The sequence below is a fragment of the Leptidea sinapis genome, chromosome 34 (assembly GCF_905404315.1).
Source record: "Leptidea sinapis chromosome 34, ilLepSina1.1, whole genome shotgun sequence".
Taxonomy (NCBI): Eukaryota; Metazoa; Arthropoda; class Insecta; order Lepidoptera; family Pieridae; genus Leptidea; species Leptidea sinapis.
The window spans coordinates 9,840,413-9,867,955 of record NC_066298.1 but is presented as its reverse complement, the minus strand read 5'-3'; the positions used below and the strand labels follow the sequence as shown (position 1 = coordinate 9,867,955).

Sequence of the window (27,543 nt, the reverse complement as noted above, 5' to 3'; positions counted from 1 at the left end):
TGTCTGGAATGGATCTCGGATCGAGGGCACTGTGTTAAACGAATCAATATTATAATAAGCTGTGTTAATAGTAAATTGTCTTCATTTCACTGCGTTTTCACTTTAGCTTTTATCTTCTTCTTTTAGTCGCTGTATATGCATACAACTATAATATCTAAATTCAAATTCAAATTCAAATATTTTTATTCAAAATAGGATTCAAAATCACTTATTGAACGTCAAAATCTACCACCCATTCAAAAGAGACTGCCTCAGACCTGAGAAGAATGGGCGCAAGAAACTCAGCGGGCTTTTTTTTTTATATAAAATATGGATTACAATGTAATATCGTACAATAAACTTAAATATCACATATCAGCTGTCTGTATAAATATACAAAGATAAATCCGTGTAATTTCAAATAATAATAAAATATACGAGAAACTTTTGCCATATAAATCGCGCCTGCTCATTGTATGAATTGTCATATGTAATGAAATGTCATTTTATAGCGAATATATAGGTATTTTTAAGCCAAAAAATATGGGTTCCGCATAAGTATTTACCAACATATAATATACTACAACCTTCTCCGAAACACGCTGCATGCTATGGTATAAGTATTATTCAGATCGGTTCAGTATTTTTCGCAGTATAACCGAACGAAAACACAGCTCTCCATTTATTATTATTTAACTAGTAGGTAATGTGTAATGGGTCTATGTAAAGCAATAGTTGCGAAGTAGGCCCCTTTGTTAATTAATAGGACATACTGTTGCTCGCGACGTCATCTTCGATGCGCATCAGTTGGGATCTCTTAAATAGGTTCCAGGTTCTAAAAAGGTGGGTTCTAGGTGAGTAATACCCAAAAACCATGGAAACGATAGGCATATTGGATTTCAAAAAAGATCCTATATTTGTTATAATTAAATGTTATAATTGAAGTTCTAATTCTTTTGGCGCGGTAGGGAAAAAATGTCAGTTTTTCGACCCCCTGACGTTAGCTGGTGAACTAGACCATTTATAACTCATATATCTACTGAACCACAACCAATGGTCGACAATTAAATAAATTTAAATAGAATATAATTTCAATTTATAATATACACGTTTTAAAATAAATTATTTCTCTACAATTATATATAAATAATTTAATGATATTTAATTACACGTTATATTAGTAAATTATGCGGTATAACAATATTTGAAATAAATTTAAGTAATATTGATATTATAGTTTTACACGGCGGTCATCTTGGGTTTCACAAATGATCCCAATTTTATTTTCTGACATTCCGAGATCTTAGTAGAAATGCTTCTCTTTTCTTGAATAACTTTCTTTCTGATTCTAATAACTTGAATTCATTTTTAAGCCCGACCTAAAATTTATATCACGCTCCCTCGGGATCGAAAGATTTGGAAAGGAATTTGTGAAAACAAATTCCTAATAAGCAAACAGTTAGGGTGTGAAAGCAATACAAACAAACTCTTGCAGCATGCATGGTCACGGGCTTCTGAAAAACTTTTTACATTTAGATAAGCAATGAAAATACTTTTTACAAAAAACTTACTTGCTTTCATAGACAGTAAGTATGTGTGTTCTCGAAAAAAAAATGTATATATACAAATGTTAAAATATCATAATATAAATCACAACGCGACGAATTAAATGAATGGAAGAATTTTAATAGGACTCCAAAAAAAAGACAAGAAAATCGTTACAATGTGAACACATTAATTCAAACTGAGATGTTTAAATTATAATCAATTAATAAACATTATGTCCAAACTCATTGGAACGAGTACACACCTATATTTATTCTTTACAACCAGTTATTATCTTAATGATAGATCTTATAGGATTTTGTGAATGGGTTCCAACTCAGGTGGCGAATGACTCACGGCTGACGTCATCCATACTCCCTCGGCGCGCTTTTTGTGCCACAGATTAGCAATACGGTAATCTATGGTATAAGGATCGACTGGCTGAATGACATGACGCTTTGCCTCCATTGAAAACAATGCGATAACTATTTTTTATGGATGATCCACTAGATGTTAACCGGCATAATCTGTCCATATTTTATTATAGTGTCAATACGATTTTCAGTATAAAAGAACTAAGGTTAACGTATTGCAATGTGAATCTCTACCAATCATACTGCACTCGTCGTTCTTAGATGGAAAAGATAATGTGCCTGTTATTATGGTGTATTACAACGGCAATTATGCACAAAAGATTATGTTTTTTTAAAGTAACCATAACAATTTGGTATTAATGCAATACACAATTTCATAATATCTGTGTGTAAGTGTAGGTAATCACAGCCCACAGGCGATGCAAGGCAAATTTAGCTTTTTAATCTTCAATTCGATAAAAAACAGATATTTTGCTTAGAAGACAGTACCGTACTGTAAAACCTAATGCTCGCCCACAGGACATCATCATAATAATGCAATATTTAGGAATCTAATAGGTAACATATATCTATTCGTATGTCTTAACTTATTGTTTACGTAGACTTCTGAAGTCCGTTACAAAACGCATAGCTGTTGTTAATAAAGAGATCTGTGCAGTGTTGATGTTGGGTCGAACACGGGCCCATTGTAAGCAAACAACCAATGTTTACTAACACCAGCTAACGCGTTTACATGCCCACATCTGATTGGATAGTTACAATAGGGCTGACACTCACGAGTAAATAATATTTTTTAAATTCACATATTAAGCCCGAATATATAATCCACTTTACATGGCCTTTTCGTTGGTGAACGGGATCATGTTGCCTTAGTATTTATTAATTAAACCATCCTTTAATTTATTTATATTATTTCTTATAAGCTTCCCAAGCTTATAAAAGTGATTGACATTGTTTTTTAAAGAGAAACTTTTATTACATCGTCTCAAACTTTTTCGTCTTTGTGTCCGTGCTGACCGTGTAGTGTATAGACTATTACTCATTTGTGCTAGTGCTCCACGCTATTTTGTTTGTTTTTGTCAGTGTTTAATGTAAATGTTGTTATTTATTAATATGTGTATATAATCTAAACAATTGTTAAGTATTATGTATGTAATCTCCCTGATTAAAAATATTGATTGAAAAGTATTGGGAATCAGTCACTCCATGTAAACTGTATATCTATATATTAGGTCCTTACATATGAAATTGGCGTATTTCGTACTGGCCACTTTAGTCACGATGTTCTCCTCTTTGGTAAGGAATTCCAAATTCAAATTTGTACAGCTATTTACTCATGTATTTGTGCTTCGATGACCGTCATTCATTGATTTTTTCTTCTGCTTTTTTCTGTTTGCGTCACTCATTTTACAAAATGGAGAACTTAAAGTATCGCATTATTTACGAGTACGAGTTCCGCCGTGGCACTAGTGCTGCGGAAACGACTCGAAGGGTGAATGATGTGTATGGCGGTCATGTTGCAAAAGAAAACACACAGACAACGCTAGACCACACACTGCACAACAGACGGCTACCAAATTAGAAGAGCATCAATTGGAATGTCTAAGACATCCTCCGTACTCCCCGGACCTTGCTCCAACAGATTACCAGTTTTTTCGAAATTTGGACAAATTCTTGCAAGGGAAAAAATTTAACTCTGATGGGGCAGTCCAAATCGCCTTCACAGATTTTATTGATTCCCGTCCGACTGGTATTTTTAGTAAAGGGATCAATGAACTACCTATGAGATGGCAAAAGTGCATAGAAAACAATGGTTCATACTTTGATTAATTAAATATATTATATTTAAAAATATTCGACTTTTTGTTCCTCCCATACAAAACGGCAATTTCATATGTAAGGACCTAATATTTACACGAAAAAGAATTGAAAGTATTAAAAAGTATTCAAATTTCATTATTTTTAAACCCCTTACAATTTTCCAAGTATAAAATTAAGATTGATAATGCGATTTTTATACCCTTAATGGAATATTATTCCAAAAATTTTTAGTTACATGTCTATAATGTGAAAAGATGTTTCATTTTATTGTGGTTTCATAAAACCACACAATCCTTTTTTTCTTTCTTTATAATTCCTATGTACTCTCTATTTCCTTATTTTCAGAGATCAAATAATGTGTTTGCAATGACATAGAAATTGAAAGATTAGAAATAAGATATGATCGCCAACCCTATATGCACTCTAGTATAAATAAGTGCATTACACACGGTATATCTAACATTCTGACCAAATACAGGAAGTTACGCGTTTAAAATTATCCACATCTTGTCCGTTATAAGATATGTTACATATAGATGCATAATATGTATACTATTATTTATAAAAATAAATACTTTTAAAAATAATAAACAACGTTTTATATGTTAAAACTGAATTATTAGATTATTAATGAGTCGGCGGCGAACTTCTTTGACTGTACAGTAAAATCATATGTCGAGATCAAAGACTTATACCAGTATACTAGGATTTTTTTAATGAAAATAAGGGACGAGACGACTGGGACGTTCAGCTGATTGTAATTGATACGCCTTGCCCATTACAATGCAGTGCTGATCAGGATTCTTGAAAAACCCAAAAATTCTGAGCGGCACTACAATTGCGCTCGTCGCCTGGAGACATAACATGCTAAGCCCCATTTGCTCAGTAATGACAGACTGAAACACAATAATGTTTACACATTACTGCTTCACGGCAGAAATAGACGCTGTTTGGTACCCATCATCTAGCCGGCAACCTGTGCAAAGGAGTCTCCCACTGGTACACCAAGATTGAAAAGGAAAGTGAATATCATCTCAATCTATTATTAATAACAGCACAGAGACGGGTGCGGCTGAAAACCAGCGCTGTTTGGAGTAATGTACGCCGAGCAGCAGAAGTTGAGCCCTTTGTTTTCAGTTTAATTTGATATAATATGATGTAGTATGTATATTATTCTGTTTTTTTTTTCTTTGAAAACTTTTGATTGATAGTTCTTAAACATTGGGCCACGCGTGGAATTACCTCCTTAATATTTTTAATAATAAGCCAATAGCTAACGCACACATAGACAAATCAAAATTAATCACGTATTATCGGCCTGACAGTTCGTCTATACGTTACTATATTCTATGTATATGCTCTAAAAAGATAATAAATATTATCAAAATGTTACCAAACCTGTAAGTTTAATATTGAGTTTAGTATTTAATTTAAATACTTATGTGATTCTAAAATAAGGGTTATGATAATACAGGATATCGTGTCGTAAGTTATCATTTAAAAGTAGATCATAAAATAAGAAATAATTACCTACTTCCGGCCCATAAGCAATCTTTATAACAAAAGTCTTACAAAAGTATATTGTTCTTGACTCTTCTAGGCTGAAAAAAGAATGAGTGGGTATCGATGACTCGAGAATATAATATGAACTCTGTTATAATGATAAAAATAAATTGTATAATAATCCAATCAAATTTAGTCCCACAGTTCTCTATACACTTTGTCACAAAACCTTTTTAAATAATTCTTTCTAATAAGATTACTTGCTTTGTGACCTTAATCTTTTAGGCTGCTTAAATATTCCACCCACAGACATTATTCATCGGAAATATATTTTAGCAACTAGGTATTGAAGCTATAATAAAAATCCTATTATAGGATTTCGTAATAAAAATTGGCTGAGTGAAATTATTCCTTTGCCTTCCCAAAATAAACACGTTTAAATCATCCACACATACTCACGGTAATAATTACTAAATTTCTCTCTCAAAAACTCTCTTTCGAATTTGAGCCACATTTCATGCCGAAAAGAAATCCCATGGGAGATTACGAAATCCACCCAGAAGAGGTCGCGGTTAGAAGTTATACCTCTCATAAATTAAAAATTATTCATTTTGTATATAGGTACCTATCAAAAAATTTAACAACAAAGTATGTAGGTTAAGAGTATTTCTAAATGTTGCCAAATCACGTTGTTTGATAAGTTCAAATGAGCAAAACAATGCGTCGTGACACAAACGTCCATAATATTGCAATAACGTGATCTAAAGTTCATTTTATGTTCTACATGAAAATAAACTTAAAAGTCGCAACATTTATTTTAATATGAACGGTATAAATTCATTAAAAGCACAATATATAATTCATAATCATGCCAATACCTCCAAAAAAATTAATAAAAAGTGTCATTACACTCAATATTTATCACTATTGATTATTAAAATCAACTCACCTCGATGTATACAGACGTCATTTTAAAATCACAGATTCAAAAGTGTTTTTTTGAATATCACCATGCACATTTAAATAAAAACTTTTTAATTGTCAGATAGCGCGCGAAAGTTCTCGTAAAAGCAATAAAGGCAAAGGCTTACGGTACACAGCCGGCGCGTGTGTCGCGTACCGTGTTTAGACTTGGCACTGAACGGATTGGTCCACGGTGAACGGTTGGATGGCTGAAGATTCCACACATCTGTTATGCTCAATGAACCATACGGGTTCGGAGGTCATAAATAACTCTGACCCCATTGGTATGTTAACCTGTATTTTATAAAGAAAACATTTGTAGATTTATATTCATGTTTTTGCAAAGAACAAGGTTATGTAACGTGATCGTATACTTCTCATGTTTCCTGGACCCGAATTTGAAATCACAATTACACTGAAAATAACATAAAGAACTCTAGAACTGTTTGAGTAGAAACAAATTATTATCTTAATAATGTTCATATGTTATAGTGAAAACTTGAAAAGAATTGTAATGAATTTATTATTATAAAAATTAATAGGTAGCATCAAATTCGATTATGTGCACAAGTACAATGATTATATATTATATACCTAACTGATATTTTCATTACAGATTCGTTAATTTAGTTGAATAACTCACTGGTACTATGAATTTTTATGCAGTTCATCCAAATTACTATGGGCTTTGAGATAGGTCACGTGGGGTACCTACTCAAAATTCTATTCCATTACATAAAATAGTTTCTGAGTACATAATAAGTATTTAAAATATGTAATAAAATCAAGAAATTATTTAGTTCTAAAACAATTTATTCTATTCAGGGACACCACAATTAAGTTAATGTAAAATGTACACGTGTGAAACCACGGAACAGAAAAACTGTTTTTTTCTGTTCTGTGTGTAAAACAGACATTGACAATTTATTTCACCGGCATTAATGGTTTCAATAATAATTAATAGTTCCGATAAAAACATAAAACTAACAATAGAAGACATAAAGAGTGACTAATAATAGAAGTAAAGTATTTTTTTTGACTTTATTGCCGATAACAGCTCAATTATTAATTATGATCATAAGGTTTCCGACGTAATCTGATTAATTTTGTAGTGAACGTTCGAAGACTTGGCTCACTTTGAAACAGTTCATTTATAGTTTCGTTTCAATAATAAAATATGTGAGTATGCACAATATGTGCATACTTAAAGCGTTGAAATTGGAGGATATTGTTTGAACCAGTACTTTTATATATTTAAGTTTAATCTTCGCTCTTACATGCAATGTACATTAATCCCCTTGAATCAAATCCCCCTTGAACTTAAATATTAGTAGGGCAAGACTAAAACCAGTTTCAATATCAATAGTTGTATTCAAAAGACTCAAATGCAGTGTCAAATTAAAAATAAAAACGCCAACTCTAATAGCATTTAAACAAAGCCGTATTTTAACGATACGCCCATTAGTCCTCTGTAATGAATGATGAAACGTGATACGTACATACATTACAATAACATGATAACAAAAGCATGAGACAGGCTGATGGGTGCCTACTGACTCTACGAAGGCGTGTCGTTATTGCAACAGACCTCATTATACGTTTAAGTTACGCGATTTTATAGAACCTGCACAATTAGTTAGGAACGTAGTAAGTACGTGCGTACTCACCATCGTAATGTAATTCCTGTTTATTTGTTATGTTTTAAAAGTGATGACCCTCACTTTTGGAATTAATTACACAAATAAAACTGAAAACAAAATTTTATGATGATGCGGGACTCGAACCAACCTCTCGCGTTTCGTGCGAGCGCATTTCCAACTGACCCAACCATTCGAGTGACGTATCGTTGATAAAATCTTGTAGGGTTTGTTCAACTCTCAGGTTGTGGCTTCATCTACAGGATCTACTTTACAGTTGATAAACTGCTCAAGCCCAATATTTGCATATTAGGAAATTGACTTGAGATGTCGCTCTTGCAAATCTAAACAATTTGTTATGTTTTTAAAGTGATAACCCTCACTTCTACTAACACAAAAAAAACTGAAAACAAAATTTTATGAATGATGCGGGACAACCTGATCTCAAGCCACCTGAGAGTTGAACAAACCAAACAAGATTTTATGACGATACGTCACTCGAATAGTTGGCTCAGTTGGAAAGAGCACTCGCACGGAACGGGAGAGGTCGCGGTTTGGAGTCCCGCATCGTTCATAAAATTTTGTTTTCAGTTTTATTCATGTGAATGTTTTGTAAAAATATAACAAGGGGCTATCCAGTACTCTGTGAATGGCTAGATCGCTTTGCTTTGCGTAGGCATGTTAATTATGTGTCTTCTACTGCATTTATCACAGGAAGTGTTGCGGAGAGCTGTTTGTTAGATTTTTGCGGCCGAATCCCATCGCACCACTCACCAGAAACTTAAATATCATCCTTACAATTTGGATGTGTGCATTTCTCCGGTTTTCAAGGAACTTTCTTCCAAGAGTAAGGGCGGCGGTTATCACTTGCCATCAGGTAACCTATACACTCGATTGTTCTCCTATTCCATAAAAGGAGCAACAAACCACTATTGTACAATGTAAATGTAAGTATAATAGCTACAGTTGGTACTGTTGAAGGAAGCATTTTGTATGTTTTAAGCTGATAGTGGTATTTGTGATGCAGCAAAGAAGTTTGAATATTTAAGAATCATAAGCGGCACTGCATTGTAATGGGCACGATATATCACTTACCATAAGGTGATCATCTTGTTGTTTTCGCTACAGATCTCAACATCTAGGAATATCACTTTTTCCTCAGAGATGGAACATACCTAAATATCAGATACCTAGTGGGTACAGTTTTTCGTACTCAAAAACATTTGCATAGAAGATTTCATTCTAATCCTTAGAGTTGTCGCCAAGATACAAAAATATATATAATGTGTAAAAGAACTGCCTGATTTAAGTTATAAGATTAAGAATTTGATATATGCATAAAAATTTCAATAGGCGAATTGATAATAGTTTTCAGTAGAGTAAATTCATATTCGAAGATTTGTTTTTATTTGTCGTTGAAACATTATTAAATAAACATGAAATATTAATTTACGTGATACATAAAAATTCCTATTTTTTAAACATTCAGTTTGCAATGTAGCTTCGTCATACTGACAAATGACCAAAATTACTTTTTTTACAGCAATTCTCAACCAGTTTCCTAAAGGCGCCCTTCAGAATGCACCATTAGCCCCATCTTGCACTACTTCCATACAGTTTGCACCTTCCTTCAGTTTTCCTGACGACATCCATCTCATATTGGCCTGCCTCTAGTATTCTTATCGTTGTGCATAACGAGCAATGTCTCCACGCTGTGTCCTACCTTTTTCTTATGGTCTCTCAGCGAAATCAATGGAACCTAAGTATTTACAAATAAAAAAAAACCTTTTGAATAAATCCTTCCATTAGTTATATAACTAGTACTAGTAGTACTGCTTTCTAGAAATTCTCGTTAAAAAGGCAAGTATAGACAAATCCTCAAAGCTTTTAAGATAATTCCGCGCAATATTTCAGCGCGGTGGCACTATTAATCTCAGCTAGCGCCGTTCCTTGACCGATTTACGAAGATAACAAATAACATAATCCTTGCGAACACCAATGTATCTTACACCATTTGTTACCTACTTATTATCTATACAAATAAATGCTTTCCACTTATCTAAAGCTTTGTACGCACTAGAACTGCTTCAAAACAGTTAAATTTAATTTGAATAAATATTAATGTGTTTAAAGAGTCCCTATCCCTAGTCTAAATTGGTGTACGGATATTCTTATATTTTTTTCGAAAACTTTACTTTTATTGCCTCCTGGTTCCGCAATAAGACTCCATTGTTGGGTTCATGTTGCGTGCAGGTATAGCCAGTTACTCCAACCAGCGTAACTGCTTTTGATTGGTGGAAATTTACTATTGTTATCAACGGTTTTAATTATTTTGGCAAAAACATTACTAAGTTTTCTTATGTACTGATACGTATGAAGAGGTCTTATCATGAGTTATACATAATAACTTTAAATAGTAAATTAAAAAATTGCCTCAGTTCCAATTCTCTATTCCTACCTCAACTTAACTTGTATGCCAATGCAATGTACAACATATTTTTTGAATCATTTACTAAACTGTTTAACTCTATTTTTATTTCATGAAGTTTATGAAGAGAGGCGATTTAATACAAGTGCAAAAGTTTAAAAATTATGTAAGGTTATATACTAAAGAATTCAAGAACGATTGTAAATTAGCTAAGTCTCACAACATAAGCTTAAAGATAAGAAATCGCAATGACAAAATAAAAACAACTTGGAAAATTATAAATGAGGAGATCGGTAAAACAAATAAGAGAAATAATGAGTTCAAATTAAAGATTGGTAATTGAAACATAAAAACAGGTTCTGAAATCGCAGATACATTTGAAAAGTTTTTTACTGAAATATCGGTCTCTACGACAAAATATCTAAATTCCTCATCTATTTCTGCAATGAAACTGCTACAGAAAAACGTATCTTTATGTAATACAAACTTTAAATTTAAGCATGTTGATCATATAGAGATTATTAAAACGTTTAGACTAAGAAGAGTTAAGAAAACTAAAGATCTCTGGGGAATTTCTGTTAACGTAGTGAAATCTGTTATAGAAATTTTAGCCACAGACTTAGCTTTAATTTTCAATAAGTGTGTAGATTGCGGTATATTTCCAAACCTAATGAAACAGAGCAAGATCACTCCTCTATTTAAGTTGGGAGATAAAGGTGACCCCACCAATTTTAGACCCATATCAATAATACCAACCTTTAGCAAGATTTTCGAAAAAATTATGTTAATGCAATTAATTAACCATTTTTACAATAATAACCATGAGGTTATTATATATGCATGAGCATAATAAACAATATGGTTTTACTTAAGGTCTTTCAACCGCAGTTAATAAGAAATATATTGGACCTTTGGGAGGACTCATGTGATGCGTTAGGAGTGTTTTGTGATTTATCCAAGGCATTCGACTGCGTCCAACATGAAACCTTACTTAAAAAATTTATCACTGTGGGATTAGAGTTGTTTCTCTAGATTTAATAAAATCGTACTTGTGTAATAGGATTCAAAGAGAAGACATTAATGAAAAAAGATCAACTGGCTCTATCATATCAATGGGTGTCCACAAGGCTCAATCTTGGGTCCTTTTTTGTTCCTGGTTTACGTCAATTATTTACCATATCTTATTCAACATAAACATGATATTATACTGTTTGCTGATGATATATCTCTGTTATTTAAAATAAAACGCCAGTAAAAAAAAATCTGTCAGGTTGACGACGACATTGCTGAAGTAGTTAATTGGTTTAATGTTAATAACTTACATTTAAACGAAAGGAATACAGAATGTATAAGGTTTACACTTCCAAATGTAAAGTACCAACCTACACCTATAAAAATTAATAATGACAAACTTGATGTAGTAGAAACAACAACATTCCAAGGCATTACATTAGACTTTAAGCTACAATGGGGTGCTCATAAAAAAAACTTATGTAATCGACTTAGCTCTGCAGTATTTGCGATAAAAATAATTAGGCAGCTGACAGATGTTGAAACGGCTAAACTTGTATATTTCAGCTATTTTCATAGTGTCATGTCTTACGGAATTATATTGTGGGGTAGGGCTGCAGATATTGACAACATATTTGTGATGCAGAAAAGAGCAATTCGAACAGTCTATAAAATGCGTTCAAGGGATTAATTGAGACAAAAGTTTAGTGAAATTAATATTATGACAGTACACTGCCAGTACATATACGAGAACCTCCTATACTCTCATAAACATATTAGCCAATTTAAAAAGAATATTGATGTACATAGTGTCAATACTCGAAACAAACATAAACTTGCAATTCCATCTTCTAGGCTCCGTAAAATTGCTAAATCTTTTAAAGTTATAAATAATAAAAGCTTAAATATGCTTAAAAGGAGGTTCTTGCCACTATTTATTATGGAGAATTTGTTAAAACTAATAAAGAATTTTATTTATTAATTATTATATTTATGATTATTTAAAGTTGATTGCGTTATATTTTATAATATACTGAGAGTAATGAATGATATTAAAATATTACCTATTAAAAAATTTAAAAGTATCGTAAAAAAAATTAACATCTAAGGCCTATTATCGTGTGAAAGATTATTTGAATGATATATAATGTTATACTCATTTGAATGCTATTGTAACTTTTGTACTTCATCCTGACTTGCACTAAATAACTAATAAAGTTTTACAGTGAATAAAGATTTTTTTGACTTTGACCCTGACTTATTTCTTGGTCTACTACTATGAAGCATTATGGTGCTCCTACACTGCTCTTCTAAAATATTTACAAGCAAAATTTTCATCACAATGTTCTAAAATGTTTTAATGTTAGTAAACATTTCTTAACAAAATTGTTTGTTAACATATATTACATATACATTACAAATAAAATATTTGTTATCACTTGTTTGTAAACATATTGTATCCAGGCGACAGCATAGTATGACGAGAGTGCGGGGTCCGTTTCAGCGTGCTCTGCGCCGTGCGGTGTCATAATGTCATGTTTCCAAATGTTTGTAAACATTTTTATTAGTCTAAGAGCACTCAAAATATGTATTACAGAAAATAAGAAAAATCAAATGGAATTGGACTGGACATATAATAAGGTCGGACAAAGACAAATGGACAAAGGACGTATTCGAGTGTTACCCTAGAAATGTGAAAAGACAAAGAGGACGTCAAATTAAAAGATGGGAGGACAATTGACCAACAATATGGAGAAGGTTAGCTCGAGATAGAGATAAGTGGAAGAAAATGGGGCAGGCCTATGTCGAAAGACAACCTGACCAACAAAGTGGTTGCTGGACATTCGTATAATTTTATTAAATTTTACTTATAGATTTAAGAAAACATGTTTTATGAGTAATATATAAGTTAATTTTAATAATATTATTATTTTTTGTGTTCGATAATTTTTGTAAACATCTTATTAAAGGCCGGCAACGCTCTTGTGATTCCTCTGGTGTTGCAAGAGAATGTGGGCGGCGGTGATCACTTAAGACCAGGTGACCCGTACGCTCGTTTGTCCTCCTATTCCATAGAAAAAAACATCTTATAACAGTAGTCTGGGAGCACCATTATAAATTTTTATCTCTAGTGGGTACAAAGCTTAAAAGCTATTCGTTGCAACAGTTAATGATAGCTTCTGAATCATCTAGCTGTCAACTTTATATTGATTTCTTCCATTAAATGTTTAAATATTCATGGTCTATAAGTGAGATGTTATGCATATGCTTTTAGTGTTAAGTGTGGTGTGTTTTAAATTTATTATGGTGGTTGCATAATGGATGCATAAACGTCACAAATGATCCAAATAAAAAAGACAAATTTTATTGATTTGATTCAGCTTTTTATGTCAACAAAAACAACTACTGAATGCGGGGTTCACAGGAATGTAATCGCCTTGCCCATCATTAATGCACCGCAAGTAAAGGTTAAATTACAGTGTAGTACAGAAATTTAAAATTTAGGCTGACAAATGCATCTGTAACTGCATATAAATTCTAACACTCAGATATAGAAAAATTATGAATCGAACCCGCAGCCCTTTGATATATAGGTAAACTTCTCAACCAAAAAGCTCAATAAAAATAAATTGAATACTTTTGAAGTTAAAAAAATTATAAGGGACCGACGGAGTTTGACATGATGGGGGTCGTAACATGTACTTGTTGTATACGTAACTCGTACTCACTTGTTGTGAGGTATATTTTATTGCATATGTACATGACTTACGGCATTTAATAATCTTTATCTACAACCATGCTTTAAATCCTATATTAAAGATTCTGAAACAGTTAGCTTATTGCCAACATTAAAACACCCAATGTTCTAATAACCATTACATCATCCAAATGAGTGTTGTAATGTTGTACTGAATTTCATAACAACACTCCTATTTTTTTTCAAACCCTTCATGCTCAAAGAGTTTTAACAGACAGCCACATTCTTATTGCTCGATGCGTGGTATCTGTATGAATTTCAAAAAAAGAACATCTTCGTTTACGCGTGTTCCACACTACCAGAACGTCGTAAAAAAAGTAGGTTATTCGAATCCCCGCCATTTTTCTTCGACATTTTTATTGTTTTGTTTACAAAAAATGAGCGATTAATTTCCAAAAGAACATAATATTCAAGTGAATTTTAATTATTGCACTATACAAAATGTAAATTACTACTAAAATAAATAATTCTATCATTAATACTTAGTTTATTTGTATATAATGTAATAATGAAGTAATGGATGATATTAGGTTACTACTAGGACTGGCTGTTTTAATGTTAGCAGTAAGCTAACTGTTTCAGAATCTTTTAGAGGATTCATATTATGGGTGTAGATAAAGTCTTGTATGCAACTGTTGATAATTAGGTATTAAAACACTCATGTGATACTATTATCACACTCGGCTTCGCCTCGTGAGATAAATCCACATTCGTGTTTTAATACCCCTTATTACACAACAGTTGCATAAATAACTAATCTTCCATCACACGGAGCACCCACAAATAGTAATTATAACACTGCACAATTCCATTACAATCTAGATTCAAAGCAAGATATCCCCCTAAATAATCCTAATCAAGAAGGTAATTTAGATATTTCGAAGAATCGGTCACAGATTAATCATTAGATCTGATCATAATGAGTCCAATCTAGGAGTATATATACCTATAAACCCCATAAACTACTCAAAAAGAAGACACTCGAATTGATAAAATCCCTTGTTTTTTGCTGAGCGTTAAAAGCGCAACAAATCACTTTTTCACCCATAAGCGCAATACAGCAACCATTTATGAAAAAGATAATAGTACCAGCGTGAGATGGTACATTTAGGAAGCCTTCCTATTATAGAATTATACGCGTTCTTCGCATCCATATTGCACAAGAATCTCTGCCATTACAACGGTTCCGTTGGCTGACGGCTCTCAATTCTAATGTCGCCTAAAACAAGTCTGGCTAAAATCGTGACTCCCAGTCACGAATTTTTCACGTTTTAATACGATTACGAATAAAATACACCAGCGGTGGTGTGTCGCACTTCTTATTGATGTTTTAGTCAAGTTGCTACGGTTCAAATTGTGCTGCTATTTGACCGAACTGATGCTAGGTTTTTATGCATTTCTAAAACGGAATCAATTTTACAGAATATGTGGATTATTGAGAATTGTCTGCATCATACGATATCTCATTATTATAGGATAGATAAGATAGATTAATAGACTAGCTAACCATTATCTAGCATACATACGTTTAGTATCATATGCTCTTCCGTAACAAAGACCTTGACACAGGTCACCAATCACCAGTGAGAAGCTACCTCCAGTCCAGCAGTCGTCAAGTTTACATCTTATGTTTCAAGATTACCAGCACAATACCGGTGCTGTTTAAGACTTTAGATCCATTTCTTGAGGCGCTTTCGTTAAGACCGTTTTGAATCTCGAAAGCGGATTCAACGGTGAGATTATCTGAGTCGTGTCCCCTTATCTACTTTACTAGTGGCGCCACCGTTAATGATGGAGGAAATGATATGAACTGCCTATCTATCATCAAACAATCAAATATTTGACTAGAGAATGCGAAATTATGGACTCGACCGGTGGTGCCAGGTCGACCCGTTATAGTTAATAAATCATTGTTTTTGATGGATGCAATTACTAATTGTGACAGTAATCACGACCATCATGTTCACGAACCATCCATACACAAACAATGAATTCAAGCTCTAAAGGTTGGTGCATAATTTATATTTATACAGCTAATTCTTTATTACTTTTTATGAAATAGTTTATATCATTTAATGAGGACTCATATATTTAATGCAGCACCTTACAAACTAATTTGTTATGTATATTACAGACATTGTAAATTAGTATATTTTATTGAAAAGAGTGGCCGTTGAGTTTCTTATATGTTCTTCTCACGAGCTCAACTTTTTACGAACGTATGGTAAACTCATTAATTTAAAAGAAATATTTGTAGTGAAGATTCAATAGAACTCAGTTTAAGCCTAATTGAATAAACTTTATTTGACTTTGCCAGTTTACTTTAGAAATGCATGTGTTCCCTTGGGTGATATTCGAAGTTCGATTGATGTATTTTTGTTACTTCACTTTACACATAGTTGAAATGATTTGTAAAACGATGAATCTCTAAATATTGATTCAAATGAGTGGCAATGAGTTTTTTGCCACTTCTTTTCATTAAAACTAAGAGTGAAAAGACAATTTTACATTCATAAGTGTAATTTCCTAGACCTACATGAATTAAGTGATTTTGATTTATTACCGAATGCGCCTACTGAGCGGCACACTGTAATAGGCAGGGCGCATCACTAACCATCAAGTGAAAGTCTTTTACATCTCCACATCATAAAAAATTTAAATAATATTAAGAACTGGGTTATTAATATAGGTATTAAGATTATGTCGATCTAATGTGATGGAGGAAATCCTCATTTTTATCAGCTTTTCGATAATGATCCCAGTAAATGGTTACTAATTGATACGCGTACAAACATTCAAACAAATAGATTGACCTAAATTAAAAATAAACTTTTTTACGTTCTGATACATATTTCTCGGGTCTTCCATTTATAATTTTGAAAATATCTTTAATATCAATTTAAACGATTTCATTATGTAAGCCGTATTTATCTGTAACTATTTTTGTAAGTCGATCTGATCTCATTATTTTTCAAGCCTAAGTCCAAATGATTTTTATGAAAGAGAGTACGAATTGACTCAATTGTAAAAAGTTACGGATCGCGATGGACTAAAATTTCAAGCGAACAAGCCACAAGAGTACACTAAACTTGCTTTTATAGATGAAAAGAAAGCTATTATTTTGACGTTTGTATAATAAGCTTTACATCTTCAATACAACAAGTAATTACCATACGACATAAAAGAAAGCGAAAAGACATCAGGTATCAACAATGGTTCACGTATAACACGGCATGGATTGACAATAAACACCATTAGCGGTTGTAAGGATGCAGGTGGGAAACACTAGAAAGTTGTCATAAAAACCGGATTATCGCTCAGCCAAATTCGTCTTGCGAAACCTCACATCTTTTACACGTGTGATTTTTTTGTTAAATTTATAGGGGTTTGAAGAATTCATCGAAGATATATCAGTAATTTGATACAGACTGGCTACCGTATAAACTACATGTGCTGACCCGGCAAACGTTGTTTTGCCATATGTTATTGTCATATTATATAATTAAATGTCATGGACTGAATTATTTTCACTGCGAATATAGTAATCACTTATAATATACCATAAACCAAAACCGCCGCATCTTATGGTATAAGTATTATTTCGATCGGTTCATTATTTTTTGCAGTATAACCGAAGGAAAAAGTAGCGCTCCTTTTCTTAGTATAGATTAATTACCTAAGGCAATAAGTTATTTTTTATCTTAAGTCATTGTCTGTCTGTATATCTGTTCATCTGTTAAGATTCTTTGTAAAAAAAATCTTGGAGCTTGGTTGGTTGGAGTAGCATATATCACCCTCGCACGTAAATAAGACGTCGAGTTACGGAAACGAAAAAGCGAGACAAATGAGACAGTCACATTAATTCATACGTGGGATAAAATGAGATTGGAAGCATTATATAGTATTTTGGTACCAGGCGATCATAGTTGAAAAGAGATTGTCTTATGTATGACGCGGACATGCCTAAATATATTCATACGCACGACGTATTACTTAAAAGACACCAGGAGAACATAAATATTGTAGCGGTGATAGTAATGTCTTTCATAGCAGTTGAAACGTGTACTTTGTATGCAACATTTTTTGTTTTTTTTTTTATTTTATCTTACTTTAATGCACCTATGTAACCTTATTGTAAAACATGTATAAGAACCTACTTACTTTATATATAAAACACCTGTCTTCTAAATATTGCTATTGTAATTAAATTGAATGAATATAAGAAATGCTGAAGTTATCGTGTAACTTAATGCGATTTGTCGATATCCAATCTGATATATCGCATTACGTGCTCTAAGTTCAAGTTCATATTACTTTAACTGATCTTGTTAAAGTTTCACCATTCCGAATAGAAAATAAATGTCAATGACATTTTTAACATATTCCAATTAATCGAACTTAGTACACCTAGCCAAAAACAATATTTCGCTATTGTATGTAAAACATACAGCAACTATTATTTAAAAAGAAATATTCAGTATATAGTTTTAATTTCGGAGATGAACTAAATTGAAATGCCATGCATGAAGGAGATGGTGATAGTGTTTGGAAACTGGGAAATATGTCATGACCTGGCGAATGGAAGTCAATAATCTATTATCCTACTATTAAATGTCTTACTACATAATATAATATCTTACTTTTAGAGGTGTCTACCTACTACTAAAGGCTAAGCACCCAATTTACGTTAATTTATATTTATACAGTAAATTCTTTATTTTTACTTTTTATGACATAATTTATGTTACTTAAACATGATTCATTTATTGGAACAGCACCTTAGAAACTAATTTGCTATGTATATTACATTACAGCCATTGTATTTGATTGAAAAGAGTGGCCGATGAGTGTTCTTCTCACAAGCTCATCTTTTTCCTAACATATGCTAAATTTAGTAATTTAGAAGAAATATTTGTAATGACGATTCAAAAGCGCTTAGTTTAAGCCTAATTGAATAAAGTTTATTTGACTTTGATTTTATTAGCATACAGAGCGCATATTTTCTGCAGTGAACAAAGTGGAAAGACGAGCGCAATAGAGCCAGTGACGATCTGTAAAAAGCAGTTTAAAAAAAAGCAGAAAGAAGAAGCAAAACACAGAAATATAGTTACGAAGGGTTCCTTTAAGATATCTACTATAATTTTTTGGGTACTGAATCCAAAAGTACTATATTTGGTCTAAAATAAGTTGCCAACCTTAGGTTAGATGTACGGAATCTTATCAACTGAATTCGCTGTATCTACACTTCTTGGCCTTGAAACTTGGTTCCCTAGGAATTCTTTTATATTTGCCGTAAATAAAATAAGAAAGCGACGCTTGTAATTTACACACAAAAGCCAATAAGGGCTCGCTCTATGCGCCTGATGCCTATCACATCGCTGCATTACTTCTCCAATTTATGCCCCCAGCCAGCTACAGCGATCGATTGTATTTTTCTCAGGATTGTTAAGGCTAGATGGCGTGATGAGATTAATTGAATCAATCGTGGCATTTGTACAATTTAAGACTTATCTAGTTTCTTAATTCATTTGTTGTAATGTAAACTTCTTGAAAAAAATCATTGAAATTGGGACAATAAAATACTACCAAAAAAATACACACGTAATTGAACAAGTTTTCACTTCTGTCAGCATTTGTTTTTTTTAGTGTTATCAGAATTTACTTTGTGATCTTGTGACAAAACTTATGATTATGTATTATTTGTTTGCTTTGTCTCCTATTTGTCGAGTTCAAATTTAATCATTGAATTGTTGTTGGCAATAGAGCTGGTTTACATCATTATTTTTATGCCTGTTTAATCCATTATAATTTAATACATACAAATCCAGACAGACATACATACACATTAACGCCATATTTAAATTATTGCAAATGTCGCCTATTTCTATTTTTTAAAGCAATTTGAACAAGTGGAATTTCGGATCATTTATAATCCAATATGGCCGCCGTCCAAGGTGGTGGCGCAGGGCCGATATTATTCTTGATTAACTTTGAATAACTGAAATTGAAAAATAAGTGAAATTAAACTTTATTATATATGTCTGGGTGGTCGACATGATCGCAAAAACAAAGCATTTTATTGAACATCACAGCGGGTATCGAACTCCAGTTACCAATACTTTGTAGCGGTCCCTTACTTATTACACAAAAAATCGCTGTTACTTACCGAGTTGCAACAATTTATGTGCCGTTTTTAATTAATAAAGCTGTACCCATTGCAATCCAATTAGACTCCCCACAGTTTGTTAGCAATTTCCTACGTCCATTCAATGTGCTGAGAAAATTCTAGTGTAATTACAGAGTTGGGGATAGTCAAGTCACGATTTTCGTTTACACATCTTGTAGGGATAGAGCGGTAATAAATTTTATATATTTTTTGGTTACAATCTATATAATATATTCTGTTGTTTTGTAACATTCGCCAGTAGGGAGCTGCGTGAACAGGATGGCAGCTGGGTGCGTACCACAGCGTCGCCTTTTTCTACAATGATGCAGGAATGTGCAAGCATAATAGCGCCTCTTCCCAATCTGCGATTAAAGGCGATTACACAAGAGCGAAATCGCGTGGAGTGCTTATTCCCTTCTAGTCATATATAATCGTCAGTGATCGCGGCGATCGGCGACTTGCACACATCAAAGGGTTTTCGCGTGCGCGTGTCCACACGATCGCCGGTCATTCATTCACTGGAGGACACTGGACAGTCAGCGAAGACGTACGTACTTCGCCTCGTCGCGGTCGTCACGTCGTTGCTTTGTTTTCCTTTTTTTACGTAGCATGAGTAGATACAATGACTGGTGGTCACATGAAAAATCATTTAAATTCATAGAACATTATCAGATCTACACAGAGACATGGAATCCCAAACATAAATATTGTATACTGAAATTAAATGAATGGTATAAACTACACGTCCGTCTTGAAGGACTGCCGCTCAATAAATGATCACGGACGATCGTGTGGATGCTCACACGATGATTAACGATTAACTTGGCGATGACAGACGATCATACAAGTAACGATCAACGCCGATAGTGGAGAGGAGGCCTAACGTAACACTACGTCACTCGCGAGACGGACACGAACCGTAAGAGCGTTTTGTTTTAGAAATTGAGGTGTAATTATTTAGTAAAATGATTAAATTTTTCGTGTTAGTTACAGAATTTTGTTAATATAAAGTCGTCTCCGTCCTTTTTAAGTTTGGATATGCTGTTATTTGGACAGTTTTTCACTGGAAATTTTTCATTGCGTGGCGTTGTATTCAAAGCGCGGTCGAAACACAACTAAACGAAAACTCTTTGTGGTAGACGTGTGGGCACAGTTTTGCTTCAGATAATTTTTGAGCGTGATTGTGAGTCTAGTTGTTAGTTGTACGTTAATAGGCTATTGAGAGTTAACATATTATGTCTCAAAGTGACGAGGGAAACTGTGACGCCTCACCTCATCTCACTAAAAATTAAAAATTTAGTTTGGTATGAAACGTGCAGTCATTTGAGAGTTTTATTATATATATATAGATACTATTACTTTGAAATAGTAGTAATTACAGAATGACGATTGGCGACGAAGAATAATCCAGCTAAGTTTGAAAGCGAACAGTTGCCTAAAACGTAGTGGATTTCGGCTATCTTCGTTTTTTACAAGATCATACCTGACATCTGTGAATCTATAAATGATTGCACGTTTCATACAATCGAGTAAATCGCTTTTTTCTTAGAGAGTTTCGCTAGGCTGACGTCTCAGCTCAATCTCAGCATAATTTCAGCTGACAAATGAATATAAAAACAAAGAGTATGCTAAGCTAACACTCAGCTTAGTATATCAAAGTCTAATTACGGTCTTTAGATCTCCGCCTAAGTTCAATTAACATCAGAATTAATTCCCACACTAAAGCTTTATTATCCTTTAATATCAAACTCCAAAGATTTATCAGGGAAAAATTAGATCCCTGTAATAAAATAGAAGTTTTCCACTTTATGCGGTCAAGTTAGTTTTATCCTCACATACCTCTAATTACGTAGGTGGGCTGTGTTAGATATAAAATTTGTGGGATGTATATAGAACTCAATCATGACAGAAAAGCCAATCGAATATTCTAGAAGCTGCCTTATATAACTCCTCCTTTTCTTATATTAAAAGTGATAAAAAACATTTTTAAAAATAGGACAATCTAAAAAGACTCAGAGTTTGGAGTTCAATAAAGAATCCCGAGCGGCACTCTGCTTAAAGTAAGACAGTCCAATGCAAAAGTCAAGTTCGCGTTTTAACACCGCTAACTTTTACGTACGTAAAGTCTGAGCAAAAGTTAAGTACGCTTTATACATATATTTCAGTCTAAGATCGAGCAAACAAACAAACTTAGCAAAGTTTGAACAGTTAAAATTAAAATGTATCGAACGATAATCGCGACTTCTCATTAACAACGCCAACATGTTGAAGCAAAAGATTTTTATAAAACATTCCCCTAAAATTTCTAACAAAAATCTAATTTGATTTTAATTTTACACGAAATGTAGCTCACAAAACGTGTCCGTACCTTGTTAGTATAACCTGATTGATTTAATACTGATCATTGGTTGAATCCGATGGAAACATATAGAAGTGTGTCAGATTCGTTTGAAGTCAGATACGGCCTGACCTTCTCACGACCTCCGTTGATTAGACCATTTCCACTCATTGTAGCACATCAATAAGATATGATTTTAAGTTACGCTTTCAAATAACCTTCGACTCAATTCCATGGAAACTGAACCGGCTTCGAACCACAAAATCTTCGTTATCTTTATAAAAACAGAGTACACTCCATTTAATTCCACTCTTTTTAACGACAAACTCTCAAATCCAAAAACGTCTGATTATAGTTTATCTGGTTGCCCACAATGATACTATAAAAAGGAGATGTTATTCGCATATAAGAACTCATTGGTACACGGTTGGCTGTAAAAGTTAAGAATATAATTTTAAAAATACATATTTGAATTACGCGAATGAAAAACAATCAATGATGAGACATTATGTACACGCTTTATAGTGACTTTTATTATAACACTAGAAATAATGGATTGCTTGTATCTAATTCTAATAGGGTTCATAAGATACATAATATCTTTAAGAGAAAATGTATTCACTTTTATAATAAAGTCCCAACCACTGTTCAGGCATTATCTATAAATAAATTTAAATGTTAATTAAAAATGTCTCTGTCGTAAATATAATAAATAAACCATTTAAGAGAGAAAACATTTTTTTATTGTTATACGATACCACATGTGAAAGAAGGGATCACACATTACATACAGTCTATATACCAACACACCGACTCTAAGTAACGAAATGAAAAAGTCCAATAAGACCAAAGGTCTCTAGACCGGACAAAGACAGTTCCTATTTTCATTAAAGTAGGTTTCAATATTATAAAGGCATATTTAAAAAAAATAGGAAGTAACGATTGATTCATCTAGTCTGATCAAGAAACAGTGTTAAAATCTAAAACAATACCCCATTATTTATAATAAAACAGATATTTTAACGACCACATCGTAAAAATATCTCACTGTTATTACACAGAAGTAAGAACATAATTGGTTCGATCGTAACAAGTAGTTAGATTTATGTGGAGTCTTAAGAATAGAATCTTGATAAACATGAGGAATAGGTAAAAGGTGCAGTAACACGGCCAAGCAGTTTTTTCTACCATTGTTTTGTTGATCAATCCCCTTTAATGGAGGCATTCGACTAAACGAGGTATTCTTGTTACATGTTTGATAAATTAACGCCCGGTTTCACTGGCCGTTGTTAAAATTAAACTCAGGTTTATAGTAATAGGGATTTAAGTATGAAATTTCCGTTTTGGCGTACTGCCTTGTTTATGAAAATAAGGGTCGAGACGATCAGGACGTTCGCCTGATGGTAATTAATACGCCCTGCCCATTACAATGCAGTGCCGCTCAGGTAAATGCCGGTCACTTGAAATACCCAAAAATTCTGAGCGGCACTACAACTGCGCTCATCACCTTGAGACAGAAGATGCCAAATTTCATTTGCCCAGTAATTTCACTAGCTACGGCGTCCTTCGGACCGAAACACAGTAATGCTTACACATTACTGCTTCAGAGCTGAAATAGGCGCCGTAGTGGTACCTATAATCTAGCCGTCATCCTGTGCAACGGAGCCTTCCATTGGTAACTATACAATGGTATATACACTACTTTGGATTGAAAAAAAACCTCGTTGGCAGGAGATTCAGAGTGAAACTTTCCTTTTTTTTTTGATGTTCAACTTGTTGTTTCGTTCGGCTTAAAAGTAAAGATGGATATATTGCAAAATTGTAGCAATTGCACTGAAAACTATTTCCCGCGTGGAACTAATGCAGCTGAAAGAGCGGCGCAACACAAATGATGTGTTTCGTAAGGATACAGCTAATGAGCGTGCTGTGTGTTATTGGTCTAATCGCTTCCGTAGGTTTCATTTATGACTTGAAGAATGAACCCCGAGAGGGACGAGCTACTAAGTAAAATAAAGATGAATCAAATACGATGCTAGAAGCTGAATCGCATTTTTTTCTGAAGGAGTAATGCGTTCACAGAGTTTGTTGAGTGCAGTTCCCCAAAGTTCTACCGCAAAGGCATAAATAAACTTCGAATAGGATGGTAGAAATGAATAGTTAAGAGGGTTAATACTTGGATTAAATTAATATCGCTTTACCTTGCATACCTAATATAAAATATTATCTCACAAAACATACTAAACTAGATTTGCAGGTAATTGACAAGTAAGACAAATGTTATAAAGCGCTAAATAGGTTATTTTTTAACACTTTGGTATTTATTCCTTTGATGTAGTCTTAGATTAAGGATTGGTCTCCGCTGCGCTGCAACAAGACACCCCACTAAAAAAATAGCTATTTTATTAAGGCAACTATTTTTAAAATTTTGTAAAATATCTTCGTATTATTTTATATTGAAATTAATAAAACACAAAATACTTTCTGATGATATGTGATCCCTGTGTCTTTGTTACTTGTTGTAGTATTAGTTCGAGACTGGCTCGAGTACCTACGCCCACTTCAGCGTAGTATTAGTTGCCGCACGTTGCGACTACGCCTGCGGTATCTAGTTCATAGTAATATCGCAGCAAGACCAATCCTTAATCTAAGGATCTAGTATTAAATAGTAATTGCTGTTTTTTTGTCACGTCTCTACAGCCTAAGTCCATTTCGATATCCAGTATTTTTTTGCAGCTAATACTTCTTTGGTTAACTCTAGAATTGCGTAATTTACATCAAGTCTATGAAGTATACTTTTTACATTTAGCGGAGCATATATTACCACAATGATTCCACTATACATCCAATTACTTCACATGAAACTGCCCTAAGGTTGAGAACGTACCAATCAAGAATAAGTTCAGCAATAGAGACTTATATAAAACCTTCTAGATAAGCCTGATCTCAATATTCACATTTAAAACTTTCCTTTATTGTTCTGTTATAAGATTGCACAATCAGCTAACCATTTCTGATATTCAAATCGGAGAAGGAAGCGGACATTTAACAAAGTAGATCAGTCCAATTCTCTTTTTGTTAATAGACAAAAGCATCGCGTTTTCAAATGACATTCAATCTATTCGTCACAAACTGATAAAATACTGACTAATTACGCATTACATAACATAAGCGATGTAGAAAGTGAAACAGGGTTGCATAACTAAATAAAACCTATTAGGTTTATTTATTTATTTAATAAGGTTTACAGACAGAGTACACCTAAGCTTATTTAGAATACATATACACAACTTAAAAACTATAGTGAACATCCAATTATGGGTAAACACAGCAAATTAGTTATCTAGTGTTAAACAGAGGTAGAGAAGAACATGTTATGGATATTATCCATATATAATAATATACATATTATATAATATTGCCTTCGCTATTGCTTAAGGATATTACAAGAAAAAGGAATAACTATAAATATATTCTATTAAAATTTACAGATACAACAAGTATTTAAATATTAGTGTTCCATCTCGTATTCCAAACACGCTCTTGTAAACTTATTTAAACATATATTATGTAGATCCACATCTATATCGTTGAACCATGCGTTATGTTGACGGCATATCCGAGGTAAAGGACTGTGGAACCCTACATTTGTTCGGTAAGTATCTATTGCAAAAGGCTGAAAGTTATTCACTCTAGCATTAGCACGAGGAACCTTGTAGTTAAATGTTTCCAGTAATAGAGGACATTCAATCAAATTATTAAGTATTTTAAAAAGAAAAACCTGATCTAAATTCCAACGTCTACGCGAGAGAGTTGTCAATTCAAAAAAGAAACAGTGCTCATTGTATGATTGTAACTGATGTAGCTTGTTTTGATGGACACACATAAAAACATGAACCTTTTTTGAATCTTCTCAAGTCTTTGCATATCCCACTTGTAGTGAGGACTCCATACAGTTGAACAATATTCTAAATGGCTACGTACCAGAGACACATATATTGTTTTTAAAGCAAGAGTATTTTTGAATTTCTTAGCATTTCTCCAAATGAAGCCAAGCATTCTAAACGATTTATTTAGTATTAGTTCAAGATGAGCTTTAAAATTTAGTTGTCTATCTAATATCACGCCGAGATCTCTAATAAGCCATACTTCTTCGAGGTCAACTCCGTTTATACTATATTTAGTATCTAATGGTGACTTTTTCCCCGTAAATTTTATATGTTTACATTTATCTATGTTTAATGGTAACTTATTTGCAGATGACCAATGAGAAATTCTTGTTAAGTCCTCTTGCAAAAGGTGGGAATCATTTGCGCCCTTAATTACTCTCGAAATTTTAAATTATCGGCGAAAAAATAAAACTTGGAATTTTTGATTATCTTACCTAAATCGTTTATAAAAATTAAAAAAAGTATAGGACCTTGGTGTGAGCCTTGAGGAACTCCTGATGTTACTTGAAAAGCATCCGACTGGTGCCCACACACTACCACTGTTCTGGCAGACAAGTAACAGGAAAACCAAGACAAAAGTTTGCCATACAGGCCACATTTCACGAGTTTTGATATAATTAATCCGTGGTCGACTCTATCAAAAGCTTTACTTATATCTGTATATACTGTGTCAACTTGTAGCCCCATGTCTATTGCCTCAGATACATCTGTTATATGACAAACAAGATTGGTAACGGTAGACATTTTAGATCTAAGCCCGTGCTGCTGATTAATCAAAATTGGTTTTACGTGAGCTGTTAGAACGGAACAAACAACAGATTCAAATAACTTTCCAAACAATGAGAGAATAGAAATTGGTCTATATGAACATATATCACTACTATTACTAGTATTTTTTAGAATTGGTACAACATTGGCTGATTTCCAAGCTGCAGGGAATACCCCAAGATTAAGTGATGCGTTGAATATAATACTAAGAGGATAAGATAGATTATTTGCACAGTTAATAATAAAAATTCCAGGTATCAGATCAGGGCCTGCGCCCTGGTTTTTGTTTAAAATTTTAATTGCAA

The 27,543-nt window shown here is 33.2% G+C and overlaps 1 protein-coding gene across 2 annotated transcripts in view; it reads right to left on the bottom strand.

Moving 5' to 3' along the window:
* Positions 1-27,543, bottom strand: part of LOC126975066 (leucine zipper putative tumor suppressor 2 homolog) — a 156,762-nt gene that overhangs the window by 83,209 nt on the left and 46,010 nt on the right. The window contains exon 1 of one of the 2 annotated variants that reach the window (XM_050822871.1): positions 6,172-6,347. The exons of the other annotated variant lie outside the window; for it this stretch is intronic. Within the exon in view, the coding sequence (XP_050678828.1) occupies positions 6,172-6,192 (21 nt within the window). The 5' untranslated portion in view covers positions 6,193-6,347. Of the gene's footprint in view, positions 1-6,171; positions 6,348-27,543 lie in introns of those variants that run through there. 2 annotated transcript variants of the gene reach the window in all.